The 12299-nt window shown below is 41.7% G+C and overlaps 3 protein-coding genes across 7 annotated transcripts in view; 1 reads left to right on the plus strand and 2 right to left on the minus strand.

The window, feature by feature from the left end:
• Window positions 1-845: 845 nt before the first annotated feature.
• rad51ap1 (RAD51 associated protein 1) lies at window positions 846-3479 on the plus strand. 2 transcript variants are annotated; one of them, XM_077499287.1, is made up of 9 exons: window positions 846-1055; window positions 1131-1180; window positions 1889-1994; window positions 2064-2161; window positions 2238-2303; window positions 2372-2449; window positions 2512-2667; window positions 3031-3141; window positions 3224-3479. In XM_077499287.1, the coding sequence occupies exons 1-9, from the start codon at window positions 1039-1041 to the stop codon at window positions 3349-3351; spliced, it is 810 nt and encodes a 269-aa protein (XP_077355413.1). In that variant the 5' UTR covers window positions 846-1038; the 3' UTR covers window positions 3352-3479. The 2 variants fall into 2 exon arrangements, with proteins under 2 accessions (XP_077355413.1, XP_077355412.1); XM_077499286.1 differs by having other exon boundaries at window positions 3031-3479.
• Window positions 1479-8909, minus strand: ada2b (adenosine deaminase 2b). 4 transcript variants are annotated; one of them, XM_077499283.1, is made up of 10 exons: window positions 8182-8882; window positions 7168-7490; window positions 6791-7010; window positions 6516-6726; window positions 5388-5515; window positions 5235-5325; window positions 5061-5169; window positions 4824-4981; window positions 3871-4073; window positions 1479-3788 (listed from the first exon to the last, which is right to left on the minus strand). In XM_077499283.1, the coding sequence occupies exons 1-10, from the start codon at window positions 8232-8234 to the stop codon at window positions 3701-3703; spliced, it is 1584 nt and encodes a 527-aa protein (XP_077355409.1). In that variant the 5' UTR covers window positions 8235-8882; the 3' UTR covers window positions 1479-3700. The 4 variants fall into 4 exon arrangements, with proteins under 4 accessions (XP_077355409.1, XP_077355410.1, XP_077355408.1 ...); XM_077499284.1 differs by having other exon boundaries at window positions 4824-5169; window positions 8786-8909; XM_077499282.1 differs by having other exon boundaries at window positions 4824-5169; window positions 7168-7487.
• A 98-nt stretch (window positions 8910-9007) lies between these two features.
• Window positions 9008-12299, minus strand: part of atp6v1e1b (ATPase H+ transporting V1 subunit E1b) — a 4523-nt gene continuing 1231 nt past the window's right edge. The window contains exons 4-10 of the mRNA XM_077499290.1: window positions 11893-12002; window positions 11671-11737; window positions 11502-11591; window positions 10507-10575; window positions 10352-10446; window positions 10202-10289; window positions 9008-9413 (exon numbers count right to left, since the gene is read on the minus strand). Coding sequence (XP_077355416.1) covers window positions 9351-9413; window positions 10202-10289; window positions 10352-10446; window positions 10507-10575; window positions 11502-11591; window positions 11671-11737; window positions 11893-12002 — 582 coding nt within the window. The 3' untranslated portion in view covers window positions 9008-9350. The remainder of the gene's footprint in view (window positions 9414-10201; window positions 10290-10351; window positions 10447-10506; window positions 10576-11501; window positions 11592-11670; window positions 11738-11892; window positions 12003-12299) is intronic.

Here is a 12299-nt window from a genome sequence, read left to right on the forward strand (position 1 = left end):
TTTTATCGAGATTTAAAAAAAGGGTTCAAACAACAACACGGCACATCATGAAAGCTCATCTTTCATAAGGTCATCTTATAGCTAATAATATAAAATGTTATTTGATAAAAAAAAATAATATTCAAATAAATACCAATTATGTTAATTATGCAAAGTTTGCACCAGATTCTGAGTCAGACCTTGGTGAAGGGAGAGAAGCGCTTCATGATCAGGTTTTCCAGCGATGCTTCAGCGCCCCCTTGTGGACTTGACCATCAAGAACATTTTACATAAGAATGCAAAATACCTTGTCGAGGTGATACAGACAAGACAAATGTAGAAAGAACAAGTTACAATATGATATAAATAGCTAAATATATATACAAATTAGACATGATATAGATAGCATAGTATAGTATGGATCAGTCAAAAATAGTTGCTATTTTAATACATTTTTGAAAGTACAAGATACACATCACATTGATTAGGATAACCATCAAAACCTCATTTTTAATTCATGCCGATACATTTTAACATTTCCGGGCTCTCATTTCCGGATACCCCGAGCAAAACAGTAAACAATTGTATGTCGACATCACAGTTTTATTCATCTACACACACACACACACACACACACATAAAAAAAATAAAAATTATTAGTACATAGTTGAACGACCGCGTGAGCTATTTCCGCGTGAGCTATTTCTCCTCAGCAGATTCGACACATTACACACATATAGTTAATGTAGACATATTCCTACAGATAGTCTCCAAAATGAGACGATATTGAAAAAACTGTTATCAGCATCAACCCCCCCCCCCCCTTTTTTTTTTTTTTTTTTTTAACTACAGGGGAACCGGTGGGCGGTGGCCAACCGATCGGATATGGCGTTTCGTCACTTCTCGTCTGTTCTGTGGCGGGCGGCTTCAAAATCAATTTGACAACAAAGCACAAGGATCATCCTTCAAAACTTTTTTTTCTCTCTCTCTCTTCGTTGACTCATCTAATCTCAACGTTTTAACGCAATCGAGCTCGCTTTTTCGATTATCTTGCGTTCAATGGCTCGACCAGCGAGGTTTGTGCTAAATGTATGCAGTTATTGTACTACCTTGTCTGAACTACTCACCGTGAGACTTTTTCTTACTCACAGGAAGACCAAGAGCGTCAATTACTGCGAGTACAGGGATATTGACGATGACGGTGGGTGAAATTGTGAAAATGTCTTCTTGTTCAAGGAACATGGTGTATGTTCGTCCCGAGCCACCACGTATGCTAATCAGCTAGCTCGACGTTCTATCATCTGCATTCTGCACACACGCTAAAACGGTCAAAGGCTAAAATGAAAAAAAAAAATAATGACTGTAAAGCTCTGTGTTAAATCTGGCAGAGATAAATTTGTACAGTGCAATAATTTTATGTACTATACTGTATGTGCATTAGTGATGTCTCCTTGTGGACAGAATGTGTAATGCAGTTAAATAGTGTTGGGGAGTCACTATATCGTTCTAAATCTTTATTAAGCCACGACACATTTCACATCATAAACATGTCACGGTACTTCAGAAAAACGTATGCATACTGAAAACACGATCTAGTGTGAAATATGTGCCAGTTTAGTTAAGCATTAAGGTATTCTGTTGTATGAATGGCAACAGAGGTAGAAATATATTCATACAGTAAAAAAGAAAAAAAAAAAAAGAATTATCTTTGTGAGTAACCATTTTCATAGACGTTTGACATTAAAAAAAAAAAAAAAAAATGTGGCGAAAAAGTTGATAGGCACATTCCTGACCTTGGCACCAGCTAGTCACATTTATGCTGTCAATGCATTGTTAGGTGCATCCAGAAATTTTATCTGAAAGACGTCATTTTGTCAATAGTACAAATCAACTCTATTCTTGATGGCAGATGAAGACTTTGCCTGCGTGAAGCCCCCACCTGGCAAGAAAGTCAAACAGCAGGAGCATCGGAACACATCAAGCCAAGAGGCGACTCAGGAGAGCCACAAAAGCAGGTAAAGCAGGAGACAAAATGGATGACAAGTGCAACCGTTCTAGTTTTATGACTTCAAAATGTCTTCCAGAAAAGCTCTAGATGAAAAGCTGCTGACTAGGGATCTGGAGGCGGCAATTACGCTCTCCTTGCTCAATCACAGTAACACAGCGCCTCCTGCTGGTCAAGGTAGGATCAAGTGTTGTATGACTATGAAAAGCCTTTTAAAAAAACAAAACAAAACAAAAAACGTTATATATTCTAGCTGATGAGAACACAGACCCCACTTCTCTGCCTCGCTCCAATTGCAGTGTTGACGCATCACTTTTGGGTAAAAATGTTTTTAAAAATATATACAGTATTTATCAAGCAACATCACTCAATTACATTTTTCTTTAGGCTTGGATGAAATCTCCAAAGAGAATCAAAGGAAACTTCCTCACGACGATGACGACTATGTGCCTAAACTGACGCCAGGTAGCCCCTCCAAGCATCCTTTCCGGAGGGATTCATGCGTCTTAACATGGCCGCCGTTTCAGATTCGGACAGCGAGGAGGCCTTCAGTGAGGACGAGGAGTTCACGGTGAACAAGAACAGCCAGAAAAAAAAGGAAAGCGACCAGGGCAAGCCTCACAAGCGTCCCCGCTGCAAAAAAGATAGACAGCCGCCCAAGTTGGAAGCGCAGCCCAGGAGAGGTGCAATTTGATTTCAGTTTGTTTTACAGGATTGCTGACAACTATAAGGTTTATAATGTCCTATCGATGTCAAAAAAATTGAGGCCAACTTAAAGCATGATTTTTGACTAAATTTGAAATCCTCAACTCACTTCAACACATTTGACAGCGAATAAGAGGACAAGTTCTAAAAAATAACTAAATAAAATCAGCAAATGCTGAACTGCAAGTGTGCGGTAATAGAAATTCGACAGGACCCCTTGGAAACAGGCTCATTTTAGCACGTTTAGCATCTTTTTTTTTGTCTTGTCTTGTCTTGTCTTTCAGCATTTATTTTTTGTTAAAAAAACAAACAAACAAAACTTGTCATTTAAACATGTGCAGCATCTCCTACGCCCACTCCAAAAAGCCCCCCAGCGCTTAAACCTGCCGTGTGCAAACTGCCAGTCTCAGTCAGTCCAATAGGAGGCAGGATTCCCAAATGGAACCCACCAGGTAATTATGTTTACTCCAAACAAAAATGTCATCTAAAGGGGGAAAAAAAAAAAAAGTGTTCTAAATTTTCTTCTTCACTTAGGTCAAATTGGAAAAAGTCCGCCTTCATCTCAGATTCCCACCGCCAGGTCTCCTGGTCAGGGCCTTCGCCTGGGTCTGTCCCGACGAGTGCGAGTTAAGCCGCTGCACCCCAGCAGCACCACCTACTGACCACAGGAGGAATTACAACTTTCATTTTTTAACACACATGTAAATATTATGAAATCAACAATATTATTTTCCATTTTAGTTGTATGTGTAAATTAAGTCAAAATAAAAGTCAAGTTTCCGAACCGTTACTCAACCACTACCGAAGACGACATGAGAAGGAAGAAGTAAATCTAGCAAAACAGCTGGCCTGGATTAATGGCGCCCTCTGGTGGTCACTGATATCATTCCAATACCTTGCTATTTAACTGTTTCTAATTATTCAGGCAACAACAGACCCGACTCAGCTCAGCCAAAGCGCGGTGCTGATAATAAGGTCCATCATGTGTTCAAAAAAGGTTCCGTTGGGTTCTCACGAGTGAGCCGAAATAAAAGCGTCCCATTTCCTTTGCCAAATGGCCTGTCCCGTGTCCTTAAGCGTCTCCGGCAGCGAGCTGTACCTGCAGCGCCACAAGGAAGCCGAAATTAGCCGACTGCGCGGTAATCCGACCGGCTGCGATCATGCATGCATGTGTGCATCACCTGAGGGAGTTGAGCGCCAATTCCTTCAGCGTGCCCACGTTGGCGTTCAGGCCGCCGATACCCACGAAGGCCTGGTAGAAGTCGTAGGACAAGCCCGATGTGCCGAACATGGACGGGTCGTCCGAGCTGATCACCATCGGGTGGCCCTCCGACATCAGCACCGTCGCCGGGTGGTTGCGCAGGTCCGAGACTAGCTTCAGAACCTGCTGGATGCAAATTTTAGTTAATTTATTTTTTGCCACAAAATTTAATTTACTAAATTTAAGTTGAGTTGTAAAAAAAATAGACAATTGGTGATTTAAAAAAAATAAATAAAAAATGGTGACGATACTGCCCTCTTGTGGAGAAAGTGGTATTTGCGACTGTTTTTCAACCATGTGCTAAGCCTTGAGTGTATATTGGTTCCAGAAATATTTGGATTTTGAGGAGTGTTAGCACTAGGTTATTGAATTGGATGTTTAAATTGTGCTTCAAGTACTAATGTGACATAAGTTACTAGGCGCTTGTTAGCGTAGCATTTCGATGGTAGCGGCGTCGCGCCCATGTAAATTAGCATAATGCTAACAGCTCAAAACGATCCCGTTTGTTAGGGTTTGCAGCCAATTTTAGTCAATGATTCAAACCTATACTGTTTCAAACTTTAAATAACATGGTTGTAATGTCCCACTATGTTTTGTATGTTACAGTTTCATCCAGTAAATTACCAAAAACAGCAAGAGGCTTCCTGGTCTTTATTGGAAAAGCTGTTAGCTATCTGTACAGCTAGTTCCTACTAGTTTAGACAGAATAGTGACAAAAAACACAAAATCTCAAATCACTAAATCAGTTGTTTAATTTTAAATTTATCTAAAAATGAGAAAAAAAAAATCCACACACAAAATCCATGGCAACAAATCTCATTTAAAATTTTACCTTAAAAACAACAAGAAAAAGGAAAGCTGGCGTAACTTGACCTGGTTTGAGATGGGACACACCTCCACCGCCACCTTCCTCAGCCTGGAGATCTCCCTGGCGAGCGGGTGGTGCGCCAGGGCGTAGCCGTGCCCGATGCGGCTGGTGTTGAACAGCAGGGCGTCCAGAATGTTCTGATCCGCCTCCGTGCCCTCCTTGTCTGCCGAGTGTCACGTGTATTAGCAGCATTTTGTTCAGCGTTACATTTGAGTTGGCTGAAACGATCTCAACCAACCTACCCGTCTCTCCCGCGTGAAAGAAGTAAGGCAGGTTGAGGCCCAGCTTGGCCGGCAGAGCGAGAGCGTCCCGGAAGTACCAAAGCGGCCTGCCGCTGTCCTCCCTGCCCACCTGCCAAACGAGACAAGAGCTACCCACTGCGTCGCGTCTCCACGTCGTAAAACCTCAACTGCTACCAGGTCAAATCCCGCCACCACATCGGGGAAATTCCTCCGCAGCGCCACGGCCTCCTGCACGGCCGCCTTCACCTCGGATGCGCTCCAAGCCCTGGAAGTGGTTGACGGTTTGAGTGGTGATAAATATGAGAAGTCCTTCAAGTAGGCGCGTACCTGTGCACGGTTACGATTAGCCGAGCGTCCAGGAAGTCCGGATGATCAGCCATAAACTTCCTGGTAACGTCTTGAAAAGTATTCAGCCACCATATCTTGTCGTGGATGGTCCCATCCAGCTCATATGTCTGAAATGAGAAACGACAAAGCACTGTAAAGCTGGACTGAGTATTCACACAATGCATACTGGCATATTTTTGATGATGTTGGTAATAATTACTGAACAATACATTTGTGATCGGTGCTTCGGAATGATATCACATACAATTCAAACGATTGTATGTTTTTGCATCATATCTGACAGTCTTGTAACCAAAAAGCCTCCACACGACGAAGGTAGCTCACTTTTCCGACAGAACTGGCTGCCGCTCACAGCCTCACGCGCCGACATTTTTATGCAGCAGCGAACGACGTCATGCACATCCAAATGGTCACCACGTCAATTTTGCAATATTTCACATTTTTATCAACCAAAAAAATACACCGGTAATAACGTAGAAGGTATGATATGGAACACCCATAATACAACACAACCCTCCGTGTGCTTGTTTCTCGGCATTAAGAGAATATTTTTTGTGCAAAATATTAGACAAGGCAAGAAACAAATTAGCGCTTGTCTCAGCATTTAACAAAGCAAATGTTTTGAACTGTGTTAATGCTCGTCTCAGCATCCACAGCAAGAGTATCTTTGGGCGCATTTTGCATTATGCAAAATGGCACGATGTGTATATTGTAAAGACTTGTCTCGCTTCATTGAACAGAATACATTTTTGACAGCAAAATTGCGAGAAAAATTGACTCTCAGTACTCAGAATATTTTTGGTGACCAACGGCAGGGCACACATTAGTATAAATGTCTCAGCATTTAACAAACACTTTGACAAAGAATTGTGTGACTGCTTATCTCTCAGTAGTAAATACTTTTGCTGCAATATGGCATTACGCAACAATCCGCATCAGCGGGAACGTTTGTCTCTCAGCAATCACCAAAAGAAATGCTTTATCAAAGGCGGAATTGTGTGAATGCTTGTCTTTCAGCTTCCGCAAGCAGAACATTTTTGGCAACCCAACGGTATTACACGACACACTTTATTAAACGACGAATGCCGAGACAAGACAAAGACAAACCCTGGACAGGCCACTGCGCAGCTCCAGATACATGACGTTGTCTCGGTACAACTCGTGCAGGCCCTGCAGGAGGTAATCCCTCAGTACGGGGGCGTGGCTAACAAGCCCGGCACTGGCAATGAAGGCTTTTTCAAACTTGTCCCACACGGCGTCCTGGTCCGGGTACTCGCCGTCCGGGTCGTCGGTGACCAGCGTGAGATACTGCATCAAGCTTGAAAGCGACGGAAGATCAGTCAACCGCTCGACGTGCGCGAGCGGGTTGGCGGCGGCGGTACCTGGCGTCGAAGGCGTCCGTGTCGCCCACCTTGGCTCGGAGTGTGCTGAGAAGCTGCCAGTAGAAGCAGTCCCAGCGCGGGTACGGCTGCTGCTGAGAGAAGACGAAGCGCACCGAGCTGTCCCACGTGAAGCAGATGTAGCAGTGCGGCCGGTACGTCACGTTCTTCACCAGCCACTCGGCGCTCACCAGGGACGAGCTGTGGATGTGCAGGGCGCCGCCTGCGGGTGACAATGCTCGACTCTCAGCAACCATAACAGTCAGTTAATTGGCCTATTACTGCAAACATTAGAGTGAAATGCTTATCTCACTTTATTGTGGCAGTACATTTTTACCAGCATCTAAGTCAATGCTCATCTCTCAGCATTGCACGGTCACCTTTGGGCATGTCCTGCAGCAGCTTAAAGACGGGACTTTCACGTATGAGGCTCCTGGCCTTGAAGAAGTGGACGGCAGGTGGGAAGGGATCTGCCGCCATCTCGCGCTCCTTCAGCCGTCGAAGTTCGTCATCTAATCGCCGTTCGGCTGCCGTGAGGGTTACAGCGCCACCCGTCTGCCTGGAGGCCTCCTGGCGCATCAGCAGGTCCCGTTGGCTCGGGTCGGGCATCCCTGCCGCCGACGACAACCACAGGACTGTCACCAACGTCAAGGGGAGGGTGGCAGCCATGCCCTTAGGTGCCACTGGGGGGCGATGATCACTACTAGATACAAGAGTCAGAAGGCAAAATACATTTTTGTGGTTGTAGTTTGCAAATGTGGCCACAACTACAGTGAGCTCGTTTTATATTAGTAGATGCTTATCGTGGCAACCATATTGTTACAGAAACAGCAGTCGAAACCACATCATTTATTTATTTTTTTTGCATTGCGTCATTTTAATAGTTTGTGCATAACTTTTTTTTTGAAGATTAAAAAAAAAACATTGGAGTTTTTCATCAAAACTATGTTTGTAATGTAAACATTACATATTGTGTACAGTATTTCATTATTTTTATTGACACAAATTAAAAGATGTTGATTATGCTCTTTACTCCAATACACAGTTCATTAAGTATTTTTTGTAGTTTTGTTTTCAAATCTGTTTTATTTTTAATGAAGGCAAACTAAATATACTTTGTTTTGCATCTCTTTACTATATAATTTTTTTTCTTTTAACTAATCCAACAAAAAAAAAAACGATATTTAATTAAAAAAAAATCAATAAAAAAACGATTAAAAAAAAACTTGATAAACAAAAAATAATAATTTTGCTTTCTTTGCTTAAAAATGCACTTTGAACATTTTCTTTTCAGAAAAATAAATAAAAAGCATATTTGCTAATATATAGATTTACTTTGATATATCTTAATACATGACATTGGTTTGGTTTACAGTTTCCCTACTCCAACGCACCTGTTCCAATCAACTTGCTGGTGAGCTTTAGCAATGTTGGAGAAGAAAAACATCCAAAACCTGCAGGACTCCGGCCCTCTAGGACTGCTTCAAAGGAAACGAGTGCTTCGGACAAACATTTTATTATTCCATGGGATTGAAATAAGACTAAAAGATAGTGGTTCTTAAAGTGCTCTATCGAGTTGAGTTGAATGGGAGACAGCGTCCTAACTGCATGAGTTGCAATTCTAGCCCCAGAACATTTAGCTTTCTATTTCTCTCAACTTCCTCAAGCTGCATGGAGATGGGGAATTCAACACCACACTTTCTGAATTTAAAGTGAAGTGAGACACATTCGGTGAAGTTACTTTTTCTATTCATTTTGTTCACCAGTAAACCCGAGACAGTACTTCCAAGCACAACCACATTACTTTATAACCTCTATTTTATTGCATACAGTAAATTCTGCTAACAGTTTTAATGTATGTTCTAATCTTAAGTGCAAACATTTGAAGTAAACACAATGAGGAACCTGTTGAAAAGCTTATAACATTACTGTGCAAACTAAAGGCAACGACAGCCAAGCGTGGCTAAAATGCAGCTTTTAAAAAGTCAAAGTACTTACAAGAAGCGATGCGTCCACTCCGTCGTCTTCCCCAAAGACTGCGCCTTGTGCTGTCCCTGCCTAACAAGTCAGCAAAACACTGGCACAACCGGATAATTGAGGCATTTTTGTCTGACAAATAGCATGTGATTAACTAACGAGCCTAGCATGAATGAACAGTGTGGTGGGGGTGGGGGGTTGTGCGTGCGTGTGCGCGCGCCGTGAGGACACAGTGTGTAGCGATCACCATTCATATATTTTTATTATCATATTGTACATTTACAGCACGATATCTTCAAACAATTTAGACGGGAATGCTAATATACAGACAGTGTATCCTCTCTGGTGGAATAATAAATTAACTCTTTAAACATTCTAACTTACTTCATGGCGGTCGCAATCCAGCAAGTAACCACATCCCGTTGTCACATGATGTGTAATAGCGGGTGCTGGCCCTTCATGCACAGAGGAATACGTCAACAACACATCACACACAATAATGGTGACAAAGCAGCCCCTTTTCGCAGAAATGTAACACAAAACAAGAGAAAATGAAAACAATACAGAGACAAGGGGGCGGGGCTTCTCAGTCCATGAATTTGCGGTTGGGGTTGGCGCCGAAAAGGGCCACTCGGATGTCGGGCATCATCTGCGCACACGCAAGGCAAGTACATGACGTCAATTGGACAAAAGACGGGTTGTTTGGGAAAATGATTAATATCACATGATTCTGAGACAAAGCCAGAATAAAAAAAATATTTTTTTGATTAGAACAACAGTCCTACAATTTTTTTTTCTTTAATTAAAAAAAAATGAACACAGGACATTTTTGTTGTCTGTTACTTTTCAATGTGAAACAACCTTTTTTGGGTATAATGCATTAAAAAATATGCACAAAAATTATTTTTTTTTTATAAACGTTTACATGTATTTGTTTTAACTTTATTTATATTGTATTTTTTTCTATGCTAAAAAAGTTTGAGTATGTATATATATATATATATATATATATATATATATATATATATATATATATATATATATACACACATACATACATATATGAAATTTACTTTCATCAAGCTTGAGTTCATGTGAAAGGCTCATTGTTCAACTGTAAATTCTGTTTAGTGTCTGCGTGCAGTCAGAAGGGCAGCAGGCTATTTTCTTTTGTTTTTTTGTCAGTGTTTGCCCTGTTTGGTGAAAGTAACTACGCACTTGTTGTAATTGGATCAAGACTCATTCTATTGATTAATTCTCGAACCTCAATTGAACCAGCAACGTTGCCAAAAAAAAGAACAGTAAGAACATTCATAGATCGAGCTACAGGGCACAAGGAAAGCTGTTCGAAGTAGGAGAGCTTAAATTGAAGTACATAAACTACAATACATTGTTGATGTATTTATTGATTGCGAGCATGAAGCAATGTGTTGTTACCTGCTGAGCCAAGAGCTCCAGTCTGCTCTCCAGGGTGTTGGCCACTTTGATTTTGCCGTCTCCGTTGTACAGTTCAATGCCTCCGGAGCTGTCAAAGCGCTCAGTTTGTTATTTGCGTTTCTGTGGGAAGCCCTGACAAGAGTAACTCACACGTCCGGAGCCAGGAAGTTGTCCTGGTCGATGCGGACCTCCAGGTTATTCTTCACCGCTGCCTTGTAGATGGGCAGGTTCCTCTGAATGGATGCCTGCAAGAGAAGTGACATGAAGATGCCAAATAGATTTCGGACGAGAATGAACGGACTCACCTGCACCAACTGGACGTCTTGCTTACGACATCGAATGGTGACTTTGGGCTCCAGCAGCTGATAAAAACCCTGATGAACGAAAGAAACTACTTTAAGGAAGTGCAGTTTGTACACGCATTATTCATATGTTGGATGTTTGCCTTTCAAGGGCGTGAGTGACATCAGGAGCTGGCGTTTGAGTAGCTCCTTATGAGTGCATCAGCGACTGTGGCTCTCCTTGCCCCCATGAGAGGGCATTAACTCTTTTACTGCCACACGTTATCAAAAAAAATAAAAATAAAAAATTAATATGACAAAGGCTTTGATCATTTACATCATCTTTGAAAACGTTCTATTTAATCAAATTTCTAAAAATTTCATACACATTGAGACCATTGAAAAGAGATACAATGATGCCATCTGCTGGCCATAGACAGTGAGTGTTTTTGATTCCACAACTCATTGACCAGGGAGCGCGCGCTGCACTTAGACGGTGAAGTGCCCATTGATTAAAAAAAAAAAAAAAAAACTATCATCATTTAACGATAGTGACAGCACTACTGAAAAATTAACATGAATTGAGTAGTGCTATTTTAACCTGCCAATCCAATTGTATACCTCAAATTAATGTCTATGATACACAAGATTACAACAATTTGATTTGAAAAAAAGGATTACAAAAAAATTGGCTGTTTCGTCCATCAGAAAGCGAGCTAATTTTACTCTCTTATTCGTCGACACCCACTTTACTCACCAAGGCCTCAGTCAAACAGAGGGTGGGGACCCCAAGTGGACAAAATAATAGCTGCCCCATCACTTGCACTTTACTCCCAAATTTGTTTTCATCCAATTAATATAATAATATTATCAATTTGAATAATTGTGTGCGCGTAATTTCGCTGCACACTGACTGCGATGCACGTGAGGACCTTATATTTTGAAATTAAATTAAGACGTTATTGTGTAAGATAATCGTGTTAAGGCTATTATTGAGACTTTTAAGAGAGCTCACTGACCTGCAGGATCAAGCCATCGATCAGCGCAGAGTACCGGGCCGGGTCTCGCGCCACGTTGGCGAGCCGCTGACGGGCCTCGTTGAGCATGTCCTGAAAAGGAAGATCCGCCCACCCCGTCCACATCCAATTAAAAAAACAATTCAGCGTCATCGACGAGCACGTGACTTACCGAGATCATGTCGTCCCGGGCCTTGAGGACCTTGAGGCGGGCCTGGTTCATCAGATTTGACATTTGGCTGTTAAGTGGACAAATGACACACACGTTGGCTCGCTTTAACGCCTTAAGTGGCAGATGGAGCCAACAGGTCACACGGGCGGCTATTGTGCCACATGCAACAACTAAACGCAATCACGGGAAAAGTTAGACACGTCAACTGCGAGCACTGCTCACATTTTCTTCTGCTGCTCGATCTGTTTCTCCTTCTTCTCGTAGTACTCCATGATCTTCAGACGCTGCGTTTGCACCAGGCGGCCCTTCTCGATGTTGAACTCCTCCTCAGCCTGTAGGTGGAGAAAAATGACACGTTTAGAGCTTCAGAAAAGAAAATAGAAAGTTCAAATGAAAAATTCCACATTTGTGAACACACTGAATATTTTGCATGTGCATAGTATGGCTATAAAAAAAAAGAATTCACTTAATCGGGTTATGTATATGAGAATATATAGCAGTTAGTGTATATGTAAATAGGTTTATATGCAGGTCTGTACATTAAGTTTAGATATATGCATATCTCTTTGGTTTAAAAAGATATGTAGATGTTGTTTTACATTTATAATGTTTTGTTTACATGTTTCTTG

The sequence above is a fragment of the Festucalex cinctus genome, chromosome 16 (assembly GCF_051991245.1).
Source record: "Festucalex cinctus isolate MCC-2025b chromosome 16, RoL_Fcin_1.0, whole genome shotgun sequence".
NCBI classification, from domain to species: Eukaryota; Metazoa; Chordata; class Actinopteri; order Syngnathiformes; family Syngnathidae; genus Festucalex; species Festucalex cinctus.

Coding starts and splice junctions, on each gene's coding strand:
- rad51ap1 (XM_077499286.1), top strand. Junction 2,304..2,371: donor TGTTGACGCATCACTTTTGG/GTAAAAATGTTT, acceptor ATTTTTCTTTAG/GCTTGGATGAAATCTCCAAA. Junction 2,668..3,030: donor GGAAGCGCAGCCCAGGAGAG/GTGCAATTTGAT, acceptor AAACATGTGCAG/CATCTCCTACGCCCACTCCA.
- ada2b (XM_077499280.1), bottom strand. CDS start 8,234: ATGTTTTTCTTCTCCAACATTGCTAAAGCTCACCAGCAAGTTGATTGG. Junction 7,011..7,167: donor GCTGCAGGACATGCCCAAAG/GTGACCGTGCAA, acceptor TGTCACCCGCAG/GCGGCGCCCTGCACATCCAC. Junction 6,727..6,790: donor ACGGACGCCTTCGACGCCAG/GTACCGCCGCCG, acceptor GTCGCTTTCAAG/CTTGATGCAGTATCTCACGC.